At 39.6% G+C, this 17,899-nt stretch overlaps 1 protein-coding gene across 2 annotated transcripts in view; it reads left to right on the top strand.

The window, feature by feature from the left end:
• LOC144654314 (uncharacterized) overlaps positions 1 to 17,766 on the top strand; it is an 88,668-nt gene extending 70,902 nt beyond the window's left edge. Inside the window, exons 4-6 of one of the 2 annotated variants that reach the window (XM_078514415.1) lie at positions 8,457 to 8,885; positions 10,012 to 10,098; positions 14,425 to 17,766. In XM_078514415.1, the coding sequence (XP_078370541.1) occupies positions 8,457 to 8,885; positions 10,012 to 10,098; positions 14,425 to 15,896 (1,988 nt within the window). In that variant the 3' untranslated portion in view covers positions 15,897 to 17,766. The remainder of the gene's footprint in view (positions 1 to 8,456; positions 8,886 to 10,011; positions 10,099 to 14,424) is intronic. The other variant, XM_078514417.1, reaches the window with a different exon arrangement.
• Positions 17,767 to 17,899: the final 133 nt, after the last annotated feature.

Genomic DNA, 17,899 nt, shown 5'->3' with positions numbered 1-17,899 from the left:
GCTTTAAAGCATCATTTAAACAACAAAACAAGAGAATAGAGGCGAAGTCGACGAAGTCGTTCAGCGAAATTCGACAAACAATTCGCACATCCGGGGTACCGGGCTTCTATAGTTTTCAGCTATGTTTTATTAAAAATAATGCCCGCTAGAATTCCATCGCGCGTATACAGCGGCTATATTCTAAACTCTTAAGTGGAACCACGAGGCGTTAGCCGAGTGGTTTCACTGCAAAGTTTTGGACATTTTATGGCGTCATTTCTATGGTCTATAAGAGTTTAGAATATAGCCGCTGTATACGCGCGATGGAATTCTAGCGGGCATTATTTTCTATAGAACATAGCTGAAAACTATAGAAGCCCGGTACCCCGGATGTGCGAATTGTTTGTCGAATTTCGCTGAACGACTTCGTCGACTTCACCTCTATTCCCTTGTTTTGTTGTTTAAATGATGCTTTAAAGATGAATTCCAGTCCGTACTGCGCAATCTCGGCTGCAATGTTTATGTGAGCCTCACACGAAGGGAATGTTTACAAGCAAAACTAAAAATTCCGCGACAAACTTACCTTTTTCTTCATTATTAACGCCAGTTATACGCTCCAAACAAGGACAAAGATCATATAGATTTCATAAACAATCTCCTCGCCAAGTTAAAAAACGAAAATCTTGAATCGGAGGAGAAAATAATCATAGGAGGTGATTTTAACTGCCCACTTAATCCAGCCTGCGACAAAAGAGGAGGTTCTCTTAACCAAAGAAAATCGGTGGTAGCATGCATTGATTGTTTACAAAATGAACTTGATTTAGTGGATATATGGAGAATTAAAAACCCGGATAAAAAAAGTTTTACGTGGAGTCAAAAATCCCCCAGAGTTTTTTGTCGTCTGGATTATTGGCTAATTTCGAATAATTTAAACGATCTTGTAAAATCAACTGATATAGTCGCTGCCATAAGAACAGATCATGACGCAATTGTCTTAGAATTTGAAGAGATAGATAAAGAGCTTAAAGGCCCTGGTTTTTGGAAGATGAACTGTTCCTTTCTTACAGATAAAGAATATGTAGATAGTGTTACGAAAATGATTCCAATTTGGACGGCAGAAGGACAAATAGAACTTTCAGACGACCGTAGCGCTTGGGATTGGATTAAATATAACATTAGAGCGCATACTATATTGCATTCGAAAAAGAGAGCGAAAGAAAGGGTCGAGAAAGAAAGAAATCTTCAAAATGAACTCGACAAGGCAAAGAAAACATTAGATAAAACGTTAAGTGATTCCAACACTTTTCACTATCACGCAGCTCGGGAAAAACTAGAAGCATTCTATGAAGAGAAAACAAAAGGAATAATTATACGTGCACGTGCCCGATGGCACGAACATGGTGAAAAAAGTACAAAATATTTCTTGAACTTAGAGAAAAGAAATCATGTCAAGAAATGTATACGAAAATTATACATTAATGGTGTAATTAACACAGATCCGACTTACATTTTAAGGGAACAGGAACGTTTTTATTGTGATTTATATAAAAGTGGCAATAACGATCCAGACATTGCCCTAAAAAGGTCCACCTTTTTAGGTGATTTAAATATACCAAAACTTTCCGAGGAACAGAAAAGAGCGTGTGAGGGTAAAATCTCGCTAGAAGAATGTTCTTGTCTCCTTGATAGCTTTCGCGATAACAAAACACCAGGAAACGATGGTATTCCTATTGAATTCTATAAAAAATTCTGGCCTCTAATTGGCGACAGTTTTATAAGATGTGCAAATGAGTGTTTTGAAAAAGGTGAGTTGTCCTGCTCCCAAAAACAAGCGGTGATCACTCTTATCGAGAAGAAAGGAAAAGATCGCTCACTCCTTGAAAATTGGCGCCCAATTTCCCTTGTTAATGTTGATACGAAAATTATGTCAAAAGTAATAGCTTCAAGAATTAAAAATGTTTTACCCGAGATTATTCATCACAACCAGACAGGATACATCAAGGATCGCTTTATAGGCGAAACTATTCGATCTATTTACGATGTAATGGACTACACTGTCGAAGAAAACATCCCAGGCCTCATGATTTTTATTGATTTCAAAAAAGCTTTTGACAGTGTAGAGTGGGTTTTTGTTTTGAAATGCCTAGAAGCTTTTAATTTTGGCCCAGACTTCATTCGCTGGGTCAAAACGTTTTATAAAAACATACAAAGCTGCACCATTAATAATGGTACTGCTTCACGATATTTTACGCTCGAGCGAGGTGTCCGGCAGGGAGATCCACTCTCCCCTTACCTTTTTATATTAGTCGTTGAAACTCTGGCAATCGCTATGCGTCAAAACAAAAGTATTAAAGGAATAATGATCGAGAACGAGGAAACTAAGCTTTTACAATATGCAGATGATACAACTGCAGTGCTCTCAGACATTAATTCAGCAGAAACATTGTTTGAGTTATTGGATAGTTTTAAAGCGATTTCGGGACTTGAGATAAACTGTACAAAAACCGAAGGCATGTGGATTGGATCATCTAAGGAAAACAAAACGAAACCCTTCGGAATCAAATGGCCGAATGAACCGATTAAGGCCCTTGGAGTGTATTTCACTTATGATCAGAAACTGCTTAAAGAAAAGAATTTCATTGAAAGATTGGACAGCATCAAAAAGCTTATCAACATTTGGTCCTCAAGAGGCCTATCAATTTACGGAAAGGTGACAATTATAAAATCATTTCTAATCCCAAAATTTGTTTACACATGCTCGCTTTTGCCCACACCTAACGAATTGGTTAAACAATTGAATCAATTGCTATTTAAATTCCTGTGGAAAGGAACAGACAAAGTAACACGCTTGTCAGCAATAAATGAATATGGGAAAGGTGGCCTAAAAATGATCGACCTAGAGAGCATGGTTAAATCTTTAAGATTAGCATGGCTAAAACGAATATTTTATGGCAATGATGGAACATGGAAGCAGTACTTAAAACACCAATTAAAATCCATTGGGGGTCTTTTCTTTTTTAATTGTAACTACGATGTTAACGATTATACAATCTCTTCCCAGTTTTATCGTGAACTGTTATTGTGGTGGTCGCAACATAGCCAGAAATTCCGAACCACGACCGAACCGCGACCCCCCACGAAGCGTGACAATTGTGTTTGCATGTGCTCTCAGGTTTCTAAAAGAAAAATATATAGATATCGTATTTCAGTCGATCGCTGCAAAGACCGAGGTGCTTGAATTTCACTGTTCCGATAAAAATTTCTTCAGTTGTGGTGATAGTTTTGAATTGGAAAGGGTTTTGTAGCTTAGCGAAGTAAATTTCTTTCGGCTTTTTCCACTTGAAAATTTTACGAATGCTAACAAGGATCCGCCATACTAACCTTTGTATATTATGTCTTGTTTATGCAAACCACTGATCTTTGCTTTGGGTTGCTCTCTCTTGCTGAAGATTAGAATCTCCATTCCAATGCAGAACTTGAAGACCACATCCAATACTTTAGTTTTCGATAATTTTTGGTTCTCTTCGAGTTGAATTCATTGCGGCTTTTTGCTTTATAAAACTCCCGAAATCTCGCAAAAATTGTCCGTCTTTGACTGCACACTTTCAAAATCGCTCGGATGAAACTCTTGACGAACGCGAGCTGTTTTCTTAACCGTATGTGTGTTTTCATCACAAAATCTAGCCACCATTTTGAAAAATAGTTCAAGCTGTTCTCCAGGCTCTTTTCGGCGTTTTTAGGGAAGAGTTAGAGCCTGGGACTTGAATTCCCCTGAGGGTTTTCGTGCTGCGTGACATATCGGTCACGGATCGAAAATGATTTTCGATCTGATTTACGGCGGCTCAAAACCGCTTGGAAAGGCTCCTAATTGTACGAAATCGGACCGGAGAAAACAGAAACGTATCAGTAGAGTTTCTACAGAGCTTATTTCAAGGAAATCTTCTTAGACAAGTGATAATATTTGCCAGATAATCTTTATTTTCTCGGCTGAAAGTTGGCTTGTCAGCGCCGGCGCTGGCGTGACTTGTTTTCTTGACAGCCGTGAGCCAATCAGCGCATTAGATATAATGACGTATGTCACGCCTGCTATGGTTCGGAATTTCTGGCTATGATTCCGCGAAAATTTTGCTACCGAAAGGAACTGGCAAAACATCATTTGGAATAACAAAGAAATACGAATAGACAACAAGCCTGTTTATTACAAAAATTATGTTGAATCTGGAATCATCTGTATAAAGGATCTGCTATTCAATTTAAACAATATTGACTCCTTTGACCGCGTTTCATATAAAATAAGTAAAACTAATTTTTTACAATGGGCAGGCCTTCGCCACTCTATACCCAACCTTTCAAAAGGTAGATATGCATGCCCGCCACTTACATCTCCTTCATTTTTCATTGACCACAACATCTTCGACGTGAAGAAAAAGAAATCAAAAGATTATTATTCGCTTCTTGTTATGAACAAAGCACAGCCTCCTAATATTGTTCATAAATGGAAAAGCGATTTCAATATTTCGGATGATCAACTACGAGAATTTTTCACATTACCTCATTCCGTTGTACTCGAATCATATGTAAAGGCCTTTCAGTACAAAGTACTTAATAATATTCTTTACACGAACACGAAATTACACAAAATTGGTTACAGAACAAATGATTTATGTACTTTCTGTGAAGCGGAACCAGAAACTTTGTATCACTTTTTTTACCAGTGCTCCCGCGTCAGGCAGTTTTGGAATGATTTTGAATCTTACTGGTACCTCTTATCAAATCAAGCAGTTCGTCTTACTTTGCAAAACGTTTTGTTTGGAATAATATCAAAACAATGCCCTTCACTTGATTTACTAAATTATTTTATTATTATTGGAAAATTGTTTTTATGGGACTGCAGAAGAAACCAAACATATCCTAAAATTCAAGGTTATCAGAACAAAATACTTACTAAATATGAAACTGAAAAGAAAATTAATAAGAAAAGATATTTCGAAAAGAAGTGGATATATTCTCCCAGATAATAAGTAAGGAATTATAGTGCTAGATTCGCTTTTTTTTTCGTGTGTTTGTTGCTTATTTCTTTTTGTTGCGTGTATTAATTTCGATTATTAAAAGTCCAAACTATTGATGTAAACTTGCTATATGGAAATTATTATCATCTGTTACTTAATTGTAAATTAACACTTGTTACTTTTTTTATTCCAATCACCTATGTAATGCTAAGTGTGTAAATATCAATAAAGGAAAAAATTAAAAAAAAAAAAAAAAAAAAAAAAACGCCAGATATCCTTGCAGAACAAATAATAACGAGTAGAAGAACCTTGACGCTATTTCAAACCGACGTTTCAGCTCATCGGAAATTCTTGAACGAAACGAACTGTAATGGCGGACTAAAAAACGTCATGTATGCTGTCACCGAAGTATAACGTTTCAACGAATTCAAAACAAAAACGTAAACAAACCCCGAGTCTGCGCAGTACGGACTGGAAATCAGCTTTAAAGCGGAAAGTTTTTATCAAAACGTTTTACTTGCTTACTGATGGAAGTAAGACAGTGCCAAAGGAAGCGACAGATGAAGAAAGAATCGTTGAAATTTGTTGTTTTTCTTTGGAGTTGTGTACGCCAATATTTTGCCGTGAACTAACCGAAATTGATTGTAAATTATTCAGCAAAACAAGCCGGACTCTAGAAACGCTTTGAGGTAAGAAACCTTTTTTAGCCACAATCTGAAGACAGAATACTTCGCTTTTGTTCTTTTTAAATCGAAATTAGAGGCGAATTTGAAAATCTTGTTGCGAAACGAACGCATGAAATTTTTTTATTTGAATAAAATTGAAGTAGGCTTAACCAAACTTGAATGCGTAAATTTTTCAACTAGATTTGTCGGCCTTGTGAGAATCTTTTGGTAGTTGCAGAAAGGACCATATTAACAGGAAATATGAATGAAATGGTATCTTGGTTTATTTATAAAGAAGCCGCCAAAGAAAAGAATAAACTAAACTTTCACTTTACCGATGTTGCGTGCGTTTGTAAATGCCGTAAGCGGCCACGAGTCTTGTAAGTTCTGTGCTCTTTTTAATGCTATATTCTAAACCCACTAGAAGATGGTTTTTCTATGTCCTATTAGTAGAAACTCGGCTGTGTTCTATTGGAAATCCGCGAATCTGATTGGTTCTCCCACTGATTTCTATTCGCCGATAGAAAACAGTCGCGCGCTCGCGTAGCTCTTTGAGCGGTAAATTTTCTTGATTTTTGTCTTCAAAGTGCACAATATTGTAGGTTTTGGACTGAAATCCTTTAGAGTTTCTACTAAAACAATTAGACTACTCGCCCTCGTTTTCTATGAGCGATAGTCAACTCGGCTGCGCCTCGTTGACTATTTGCTCATAGAAAACTCGGTCTCGTAGTCTAATTGTTAATAAGAAAATAATGCACTTTAGAGGTCTAGAAAAGCAGCTGAATGCCCTCGCCTAACGGCTCGGGCATCCACTAGCAGCTTTTCTAGACCTCAAGCGTGCATTATTTTCGTATAGAACATGGAAAACCATCTTCTAGTAGGTAATTATATAATAACCTGAATTCTACGCGCATTTTGATTGGTTCTTACTTATGATCTATCAGAGTACAGACACATGGATGACGTCACGCGGTGTTGTGTCGCGCGCGTGATCAGAGTTCATAGTCCAAATCAGAGTTGTCGGCAAAGTTTTTCAAACTTGCGAGGCCACAACAAAGCAAAACAGTTCAGCTGATATTAATTACAAATGTCCAGTGAGAAACAATACGCCAAGCATCGTTCACCTTTCGAAGCATTTAACTGGGCGAAACAAGCTTGAAGAAGACAGTGAATTATTCGAGAAATTATCCGAAATCTGTATGAAAGTTTGACCGATGTTGTGCAATTGGACAACGCCACGGGAAACAAACGAATTGCGGTTAAACGCTTCGGTTATGTTTACAGATTTGAACAACTTTCCAAATCGGAATAAAGGTTAGTTTTTTCATTGACTTTCAATTGACCATTTTTCTGTTTATTCAATCGGATTAGCAGTGCTTCGTGTTAACGAAAACTTAATGGTGAAATCAAAACAACTTAGCTCATCTTTACGGCGGCATTGCTCAAACTGAAGTGTGCCGAAGTCTTGTGTTATTATATAAAACAAATAGATTCCATTTTGCCGTGGGTCTGTTCAGTTATAGATCACAGAAGACGTCAAAATGTGGTATGAACATCAGTGACCCACTCGGCTAGCACCTCGTGGGCCACTTCTCTGTTCATACCACATTTTGACGTCATCTGTGATCTATAACTGAACAGACGCACGGCAAAATGGAATCTATTTGTTAATTATATAATAACCTGAATTCTACGCGCATTATGATTGGTTCTTACTTATGATCTATTAGAGTACAGACACATAGATGACGTCACGCGGTGGTGTGACTCGCGCGCGTGATCAGAGTTCATAGTCCAAATCAGAGTTGTCGGCAAAGTTTTTCAAACTTGCGAGGCCACAACAAAGCAAAACAGTTCAGCTGATATTAATTACAAATGTCCAGTAAGAAACAATACGCCAAGCATCGTTCACCTTTCGAAGCATTTAACTGGGCGAAACAAGCTTGTAGAAGACAGTGAATTATTCGAGAAATTATCCGAAATCTGTATGAAAGTTTGACCGATGTTGTACAGTTGGACGACGCCACGGGAAACAAACGAATTGCGGTTGAACGCTTCGGTTAATGCTTACAGATTTGAATAACTTTCCAAATCGGAATAAAGGTTAGTTTTTTCATTGACTTTCAATTGACCATTTTTCTGTTTATTCAATCGGATTAACAGTGCTTCGTGTTAACGAAAACTTAATAGTGAAATCAAAACAACTTAGCTCATCGGTACGGCGGCATTGCTCACACTGAAGTGTGCTCAAGTCTTGTGTTATTATATAAAACAAATAGATTCCATTTTGCCGTGGGTCTGTTCAGTTATAGATCACAGAAGACGTCAAAATGTGGTATGAACATCAGTGACCCACTCGCCTTCGGCTCGTGGGCCACTTCTTTTGTTCATACCACATTTTGACGTCATCTGTGATCTATAACTGAACAGACGCACGGCAAAATGGAATCTATTTGTTAAGTAGACCATGGAAAAATGTGGTCGATTTGTTAATGAATGTTCCGAAAATTCTAGATCTCAAATCGTCTTCCGAACAGATATTTTAACGAAATATTCCGTTGGGTGCCCCTGATTATTCTGTTTCTTAAACTCTCTTTGTAGGTAGTTGATTCTTATTATGTTGTAAAAATGTATTTTTATATTTTATCTGCTGCTCTTCTTTATTTAAGCTATATTTTCTGGCAATTGCCTCGACCCCTCTCTAAATCTCACAAGCCCAAGCCCCCACACCACCCCATAAAAAGGAATGGACCCCTATCTTGCACGAAAACAATAAGCTAATTATTTTTTGCTGTTGTTTTAGGTAATTTGTCTTTCAAGATTAGGTGTGCTAGTGCTATTAGCAGAAACTCAGAAGAACAAGATCCTCAACAAGCAAGAAAAAAGGTGAACAGGTATATGGGAGAGAAGGTTGACGAGGCAAAGAGAAAGTTTGATCTTTCTTCACTTGAAGGACTAACAGACCTTTACGCGTATCTAGTAGGACATCTTAACCTAGTGAATGTTGGTATCGTGAGGAGTAGTTTAAAAATTACTGTGAAGTGCCTTACTTCTGAGATTCTTGAAGAGCTCTGGAAAGATTATTGCTCTGGTCACCTAAACGCAGTAGCTGAAGAGTACCTTATTACAGAGAAAGTTAAGGACGAACTTGATATGGAGACCATAACGCTAACAACAACTATCTTGGAAGAGGACTACTTGGCATGCAAATTGTCTTTAATGGAATTTTCAGGTATGTTGTTAATTTAACGTACTGCCGGCCGACGGCGCTACTCCTCATGTTTACGCAATAGCCTATGTTTTTCGATATGTTTTGATATGTTGCCCTTTTGTTCTCTTGAAATCTAATCCCGCTTTCCATCTTTAACCCTTTTACGCTTTTTCTTCTAGTTATCGTTCGCCGGCGAACGATGACTTGACATACGCGCTATGAAAAAATAATGAAGTTTTAAAAGTTGATCAGGTATTCTTAAGTATGAGAAGATATTGCTCTTTCAAAAGAACTATGATATGGAAGAGACCATTTAAAATTAACTGATTGTGTTCAAACCAACTTTGTGATCTTGCATATTAGTGAAAAATGAAAAATAAAGGGTGAAAACCTGCCAACTTCAAAGTTGTCATACTTGCAAACTATTTTATCTATTTAACTGAAACTTTGTCAGTCAGTCTGTTACAGACTGTTATTACATATTTTAGCCCCAAAAAGCTCCTAGCACTTATTCTCTTGATTGTTTAACTACAAATAATTAACTCTCATAGGTTAAATATTACCAAAAATGTACATTTATGACGTCATAACTCCATAGGGGTTCACCTGTCAATCAAAATCTCATCAACAGCGGAAAGCACATTCTGTGCTCTTAAAAACCGTATATAGTTTACCATGCTTTCAACTGTTTGCTATGCTCCTAATACCGGTGACAACAAACCTTCATAGAAAAGCCCACAACAAAAAAACGGTTAAAGGGTTAAGTTAGCAACATTTGAAAAGCTGAAAACAAAAGCCACGAGTGCAGTTGTTACATGACCTACAGACAACAAACTGCTGTTTTGGGAATAGCAAACTGTATTTAGGCTCATCTGTTGGGCTGTGGCAAATTTCATTCTAGACTGCCTCCTTCCCAGATGCTGCTCTCTTATTGAAAGAAAAATAGGCGCGCAAGGGAGGAAGGGAAGGGAAAAGGAAGTCTCTTTTTTTCTTTCTTCTCCTTCCCATGGTTTCTTGCGGTCCGCGCTTGTCACAAGTCACTCGCGCTTCCCGGTTGTTGTCCGTTGCCCTCAGAATCCACGTTACTTGTGTATTATGAGCCACCTACCTCCAAATTAAAGCAATCATGTTTATTTTTTTGTTCAAGCAAGTGCTGATGATGGACAGGTTGAGCTAAAAGGAGACGTGGAATCGAGAGAACACGAGTTTTTACAGGAACTGGAAGAGCCGACAGGTAAGAGACATTTGTCCAAACTGGTAGCAAGATTCATAGTTTAGAACTATGGTATTAAAAATAAACATTTCAAGTGGTTGCTATGTCAGCATTATATCCTCGTCAAAGGACCTGATCTCTTAGACTTAAGCAATGAATCTGGTCGTTTTTAACGTTACTGTAACAGACAAGTTTTTTTATAATCCGCTAGTTAGATATAAAACTATGGTGTAAGTTAACTCAGAGTTTGACAGAGTATTCTATGGTTTTTCAAAATCTTAGTAAAAATTTTTAGACACGAAGGAATATCCAAAGCATAAGAAAAACCTCGAGATCAATGATTTTACACCCCCATGTGAATCAACTCCTAATATTTTTCATTTAAAGGTGATTTTCAGTCCGTACTGCACAGTCTCGGGATTTTTGTTTTCATTTTTCTTAGCCATCGCGATTGGCTATGTAGTGAGTCAACCAATGAATGAAGGAGTGATATATGTCTGTCAGTTGGGGCTACTACCATGAACCAATTAAATTGCAGTTTCTGAAGTAGCATGCGAGGCGATTGCGTCCGCTTGAGAATAGGCATCTTTGGTCCTCACATATCGCTAACCGCGGAAAAAATTTGATCGTTAACAGCTCACAACAGAAAGTAATTTTGATAGCAGTTCATGGGTGAAGAACAAAATCGTCATGTGAGGGAGCGATTTGAATTCCGGTCGTTAGTTTTTATCAGATACTAGATAGTCTAAGCTTTATTCAAGTTATTCCAGTGTTCGTGCTATAGTACACTGTCATGGCGTGCTCGTTTCCAAAAGTGCTGCCATACATGGTTTTCCTCCCGCTTGACGGGGGGGGGGGGGGGAAGGGGGAGGACAGAGTTCTGAGCATGTGCATGCAAGTTATCCCGAACTCTCTCTTCTCGCGCCTGGGTTCAACCCTTATATAGGGCGCCGAAGGGACTTGACTAGAACGATGAGCTGAAACGTCGGTTTGGAGTAAACTCGAGGATCTTCTACTCGTTAACCGTGCGAAGCCGGTTCATAATCTGGCCGGCGTTTTTTTTGTCGTTTTGTCGGTAAATCGTTCCAGACCCACGCGGCCCAGCCGGCTCCTTGGTCACGGTCACGCAAGATTTGATGTTTACTAGCGATCACTCGTTTAACATGAACACTCTGCTCCCTGTTAAGAGTGTTTATATTTTTGTGTCATTCGAGTGTTTTACCAGAACAGAGGACTGAATTATCACATAGCGAAACCAAAGACCGCTTGGACATGTCCAAGCTATTTAAAACTACCATTACGTCAGACCCATGCCACGCGATCGCTCGCCTGTAGCTATAAATAATCATTCACCTATTTTAAAAATATTAACGAATACTCTGCGCTCTGTGTGAGATATTTATTTTTGTGTAATTCAAGCGCTTGGCTCGGAGCGAGTACAAGTCATACAATTTAGCCGGAACGTGTTGAATATTGCAAAACAACGACTTGTTTTCTGGATATTCAAACTTTTGTTTTAAGTTTATTTTTGAAATCGAAACGAAAATTGCAAGCTCAGCAAAAATGTGTCAAGGCACGGGATACACGTCATCGCCCCAGGGGAATTACCTGCTTGATTACCTTTATTTATACTTGCAAAAGCTCGTCGGACGACGCTAAACAAAGAAATACAACGGGATGGCCTTAGTCTACTCTCTTTTTTTGGCGTGAAAGGGACTTCTTTTAAATGCCATTCATGAACTGGTTTGGGTTTATTTTATCGAACATTCGGAACAAAATAAATATTTGCATGCGTAAGCAGGAATTTATCCGGCCAGGCATGTGGTTTAAAGCAAGAGATGACGCGGTGAAGGAAATTTATGTCACGCACACTCCGTGACTCACGCAAACACGACTTGTGTATTTCTCAAGTGAGTGCTATTCTAAAGATTTTTTTACTGTGCGGCGCCGTGCCTTTCTAGCCAAAGAACTGAAATAGCTGGTCAAACATTTACCGCACGTTTATAAACTGCTTGAAGTTTCTTGTTATTACTGCTTTTTAAGGATATCTGACGTTAATAATGAAGAAAAAATACTTTTGTCCTTGAATTTTTATTTTGGCTAGTGAGAATTTCTTCCTGTGAGGCTCACATTAACATTGCAAGCGGAGATTGCGCAGAACGGACTTGAAATCATCCTTAAGTAGAACAATGCTCCGTGGGAGCTGTTGGAACTTTTATTAAAGGAACTATATAGCGCCATTTCGTTTCATTGTGACTGACAAATGTAATCTCCGAACTTTAAGATCTTTTTGCGTTGTGTGCAGTATGGCTGTCATTCTAACAAGAATCTTATTAACCAAGCGCCTGAGCCGTACTGCGAGAATGGCCGAATTTATACTAGAGACGAGATTCTTAAACCCCATTTACACGCGCAAAAAAATCGGCACGGCACGGCAAATTTTTGGCACCGTGCTGACAATTTTTGGGCACGGCGCTCCCAATTATCGACGTGTAAACGTACCGGTCCCAAAAAAAATGTGGCACCAGTGCCCAATTTTTTGGGGGTGCCGAGACTACCTCAAGGAGGTAGTCTCGGCACGGGTAAATCGAGGCACCGTGCCGAAAACAAGTGTGACGCATGCGTTGTTTCCACGAAAATGGCGGCCACTGCGTCATTCTCGCCCCAAGAGACTTCGTTTCTTTTAGTCACGTGGTCGGCGAAAAGAGTACAAAAAAGAGAAGTTCTGATGAGATAAGAATGCCACGAGGCAGATGGTAAGAGAAAGCTCCCGCTCTAAAAAAATCGCCGTGTGAAAGCTACTTCCACCATCACTGCATTATGTATTTATTTTTCAATCTTCTTCTTCTGATTTCGTCAACTCCTTTCAGATGTCGATTTGTTTTGCCCCTGAACACTCTTCGATATGTTGAATGGTCGACAACTCGTTCCTTTCCGATAAAATTCGCGTTTTGCACTGAAAGCACGATGAACAATCACAGCAAAACATTTTTCTGCCATTTCTCGGGAAGAAAACCGATGGAAAGTAGGGGTGCCGATATAAAAATTGGTACCGTGCCTAGCGGGAGAAAACCTTCTTGTTTTGGTCGTGTAAATGGGTAGTGCCGTGCCGAAATGTTTTCGTCACGGTGCCGAAAATTTGCCGTGCCGTGCCGATTTTTTTGCGCGTGTAAATGGGGTTTTAGGGCTGGTTCCCACTAGCGAGTGTAGCGACGTAAGCTAGCGACGTAATCGGAATCGGAGGCGATCTAGTAAAAATCAAACGACGGAAGCGACGGAAGCGGTAACGCAACGCTCAACTTTACATATTGTAACTATTCAAGATGGCGGAAGACGATGCCATTCTTCTTTTGCTGCTGTTTATTAACGCCGCTTCCTAGGGATTTTAAAGGGTTTTAAACAACAAAAGAGAGTTCCGCGGTTTCGTTTGCATATTTCAAATTTCAATTTTTCCCGTTAAAAACATACCATATTGAAGACCAATCTCAGCAGCCACATCCTGCCAGGCCAACGCGTTTTTAATTTGTCATTGAAGTTGTTTAAGGACTTGTCGTACAGTATTGGATATTTTCTCACCGCTTCTGCCAGTTTCTCGTCTGCGGAGGCCGCCTTATTGCTCTGAAGCTCGACTTTGCGGACTGGGAATGAACTTTGTAATTGTTTATTCTTCCGATTCGACTTCCGATTCCGTTTCCGATTTCTGGTTTCCACAAGATTGTAAGCAACGGAAGCAGAACCGGAATTAGAAGAAAAAGGAAACCTCCTGATCCTTCCGATTGCGATTGCGACTCCGTTTTTTGATTTCCACTAGAACGTAAGGCTCTTTACGCTTCCGACTCCGACTCCGCTTCCGATTACGTCGCTAGTGGGAACCAGCCCTTACCAAAGACCCACCAGGTGTTTTGGTCGGAAATAATTCCCAAAGTTCTTTTACAGACCACTGAAAAGTGTTAGATGGTTTTTCCACTCAAGTGAAGTTTATGTTTTTACTTTTGTGAGCAATGTATAAATGAATATGCGGCGCAACAGAACTATTGCATAATGGCGCCAAATTTTCAAAACAACACGTTAGAAAACCTTAGCCTCGCAACCATGATGAGAGAAATACTTTGTTTTGAAATATAAGCTCGAGGCTAACCTTTTCTAATGTATTGTTATTGGGCCATTTATGCAATCGGGCTTGGACCGGCAATGAAGCAATCTGATTATATTTTAGTTGATTTTAGTCATTGGCCCTCTGACTACCTTACGCGCGTAGTGAAGCTAAATAGAAGTCATGTACTTAAAGAATACCTAAAATCTATATTAAGTATACAAAATTGATGCGTATTGTTTGTGAATTTAAAGCTTTTGCTGAGGAGGAACTACCGAAACTTGGAGTCAAGCATGTTGATGTTGGGAGTACTGACACCGGTTTGGGTACTGTAAAGCACGACAGAGGAGACCTACAGCAGGCCAAGGAACATTATGAACGTACTTTAGACATAAGGCTGAAAAAGCTTGGACCCGACCATGCTGATGTTGCGCGTACGTACTTTAACATAGGTAATGTGCAGTATCACTTGGGTGACCTGAAGCAGGCCAAGGAGAATTACGAACGTGCTTTAGACATAAGGCTGAAAAAGCTTGGACCCGACCATGTTGATGTTGCGCATACGTACTTTATCATAGGTAATGTGCAGTATCACTTGGGTGACCTGAAGCAGGCCAAGGAGAATTACGAACGTGCTTTAGACATAAGGCTGAGAAAGTTTGGACTCGACCTTGTTGATGTTGCCGATACCTACTATAATTTAGCTGTTGTGCAGCATGACTTGGGTGACCTGCAGCAGGCCAAGGAGCTTCACGAACGTGCTTTAGACATAAGGCTGAAAAAGCTTGGACCCGACCATGTTGATGTTGCCGATACGTACAACAACTTAGCTAATTTGCAGCATGACTTGGGTGACCTGCAGCAGGCCAAGGAGCTTCACGAACGTGCTTTAGACATAAGGCTGAAAAAGCTTGGACCCGACCATGTTGATGTTGCCGATACGTACAACAACTTAGCTAATGTGCAGCGTGCCTTGGGTGACCTGCAGCAGGCCAAGGAGCTTCACGAACGTGCTTTAGACATAAGGCTGAAAAAGCTTGGACCCGACCATGTTGATGTTACACGTACGTACAATAATTTAGCTATTGTGCAGCATGACTTGGGTGAACTGCAGCAGGCCAAGAAGCTTTACGAACGTGCTTTAGACATAAAGCTGAGAAAGTTTGGACTCGACCATGTTGATGTTGCCAAAACGTACAATAATTTAGCTGTTGTGCAGCGTGCCTTGGGTGACCTGCAGCAGTCCAAGGAGCTTCACGAACGTGCTTTAGACATAAGGCTGAGAAAGTTTGGACTCGACCATGTTGATGTTGCCAATACGTACAATAATTTAGCTGTTGTGCAGCGTAACCTTGGTGACCTGCAGCAGGCCAAGGAGCTTCACGAACGTGCTTTAGACATAAGGCTGAGAAAGTTTGGACCCGACCATGTTGATGTTGCACTTTCGTACAATAACTTAGCTGCTGTGCAGCGTGACTTGGGTGACCTGCAGCAGGCCATGGAGCTTTACGAAAGTGCTCTAGACATAAGACTGAGAAAGCTTGGACCCGACCATGTTGATGTTTCACGTACTAAAGATAACTTAGCTGCTGTGCAGCGTGACTTGGGTGACTTGCGGCTAGGCAAAAAGCCTCAACGACGTGCTTTTGACATAATTAGGAAGAAAAAGCTTGAACGTCAGGATGTTGATGTTGCACCTACTGACGATAACAAAGCTACTGTATAGCGTGACTTGGGTGACCTGCGGCAGGAAGAGAAGCCTCAACTTCCAGACATTTATAGGCCTGAAGACCTTGAACCTGAGGATATCTTAGAAAGAGAGTATAAAGGAAGAGTATATCTTAAGAATATTACAAATAACCTGTAAATAAACATAAAGTAACCGTTGACCCAAAATGCAAGTACCTTGCGATATTTTTACCGTTATTTGTACTCTACCTGGATAATAAATATATGTTATTTGCCGGCTGGGAGGTCCGTATAGTGAAAAACTGTGACCGAGGTCTTGAAAATGCTGCCCGAGGCCGCAGGCCGAGGGCAGCACTTTCAAGGCCGAGGTCACAGTTTTTCACTATACGGACCGACCCTAAGCCGGTAAATAACTTATTTATTTTTTTCCTACTTTACTGTGTTTGATTAAAAAACACCTAAAAAACCTACAAAGACTTTCTTGCCAAATGTGTTTGTATTTATATACGCGCGCATCCAATGTTGAGTCGATCGCCATAAGCTACGGCAAGAGTAAATAATGATCTGTTTGCTATAAGAGCTTACTGCCAAACAAAATAAATTCACTAAAATAAACAGTACTCAAGGAAAATTTCATCTGAAAAAAAAAAAGAAAAAAGCATCTGAAATAATAGAAAAGCACAATGTAGAACAGAGCAATCAGCGAGTTGCGAAACACTTTTAACTCCATTTCGGCTTGTGAGTTCTTTAGTTAATTAAACTTACTTTTCGGACTGGAAAGCACTTAGCTATTTACATTTGTATTTAACGAGTCAAAAACCTCTGTGTTGATTCCCACAGTATTCTGTTTTGACAAAAAGTTTGCGCATGTGAAACTGAATGAAGCTGAAATGTGTAGTTTGGTCGCCTGCACAGTGACGGCACAATATTGCGAGAATTAATTTGACTGTTTTTTTAATAAAGCATCTCATTTTCTTGAATGGCGATTAGCAGTATTCGGTTTTGGAGAAAAGTAGCAGAGAAGCAAGGTGTTTGAAAGGATAAATCGAGTCTGTAAACCGGCGACTTGCAGTTAACCGCAATGGCGTGAAAATCAGTGCGAATGCACAAACAACGATCGGCAAACCACGGCCATAAAACTATAACTTCATTTTGTCACTAAAGAGAATAAATACTCGCCTTTTGGAGAACTTCAAGGTCTTTAATTCCACTGCTAATTTTCCCTTTCAAATTTACAACGGTTGGTGAGCAACTACATCGATTTAAATCATTTTGGAGAGCAAAACTGTCATGGGTTCGTTCGTCTCGCCGCGAAATGAAACTCACGAAAGCGTTACCGTGGCCCGTGGGCAGAGATAGGAGAATCTTGCCCGCGCTAATAACCAATCAGATTGCAGGATTCGTTACCGTGCCCTCTTGGAAAAAAATAAATACTACTTATTAACCGAGAGTGAGGTCATTACAGGGGAATCTCAGACCGAGGCCTTGATGTATTGACCGAGCGACAGCGAGGTCAATACATCAAGGCCGAGGTCTGAGATTCCCCTGTAATGACCGAACGGACGAGGTTAATAAGTTATTTATTATATGGCGTTTAAGCACTATTTAAAAAAAGATAATAATCAAGGGAAAAAACACTGGAGGTAAAACTCGCTCTCTTGTGGCTCTCTTCGTCGCTCATACTAAAGAAGTATCGGTATGCTTATATTTTTCTTTCAGTTATTGAAAAGATAGTTATATTTTGTCGGCATTTTTTGTTGTTTTTGCCCCCTTGCTAGTAGCTTTTACTCACAACTCAAAAAACCGTCAAGCCGAGAAAAATTTTCATAATGCCCGGTCATTACAAGAAAATAATGCCCGCTCAGCAGCCAATCAGAGCGCGCGTACTATGGTAGCCATATAATAATGTAGAATACTTAACGACGTTTATGACACATATTTTCTGCGATTCTCGTTCCTTTTTTACTGAAAAGGTAGCATGTGTATGGCGCTACTATTTTTCATTATGGACATAGTTCACCACTAAATTTTCCCAATTCT

This window comes from Oculina patagonica, chromosome 5, assembly GCF_052425735.1.
Source record: "Oculina patagonica isolate OP01 chromosome 5, crgOcupat, whole genome shotgun sequence".
Lineage (NCBI taxonomy): Eukaryota > Metazoa > Cnidaria > Anthozoa > Scleractinia > Oculinidae > Oculina > Oculina patagonica.
Note: the sequence above shows the minus strand (reverse complement) of the source record. Positions and strands in the feature narration are given on the sequence as shown.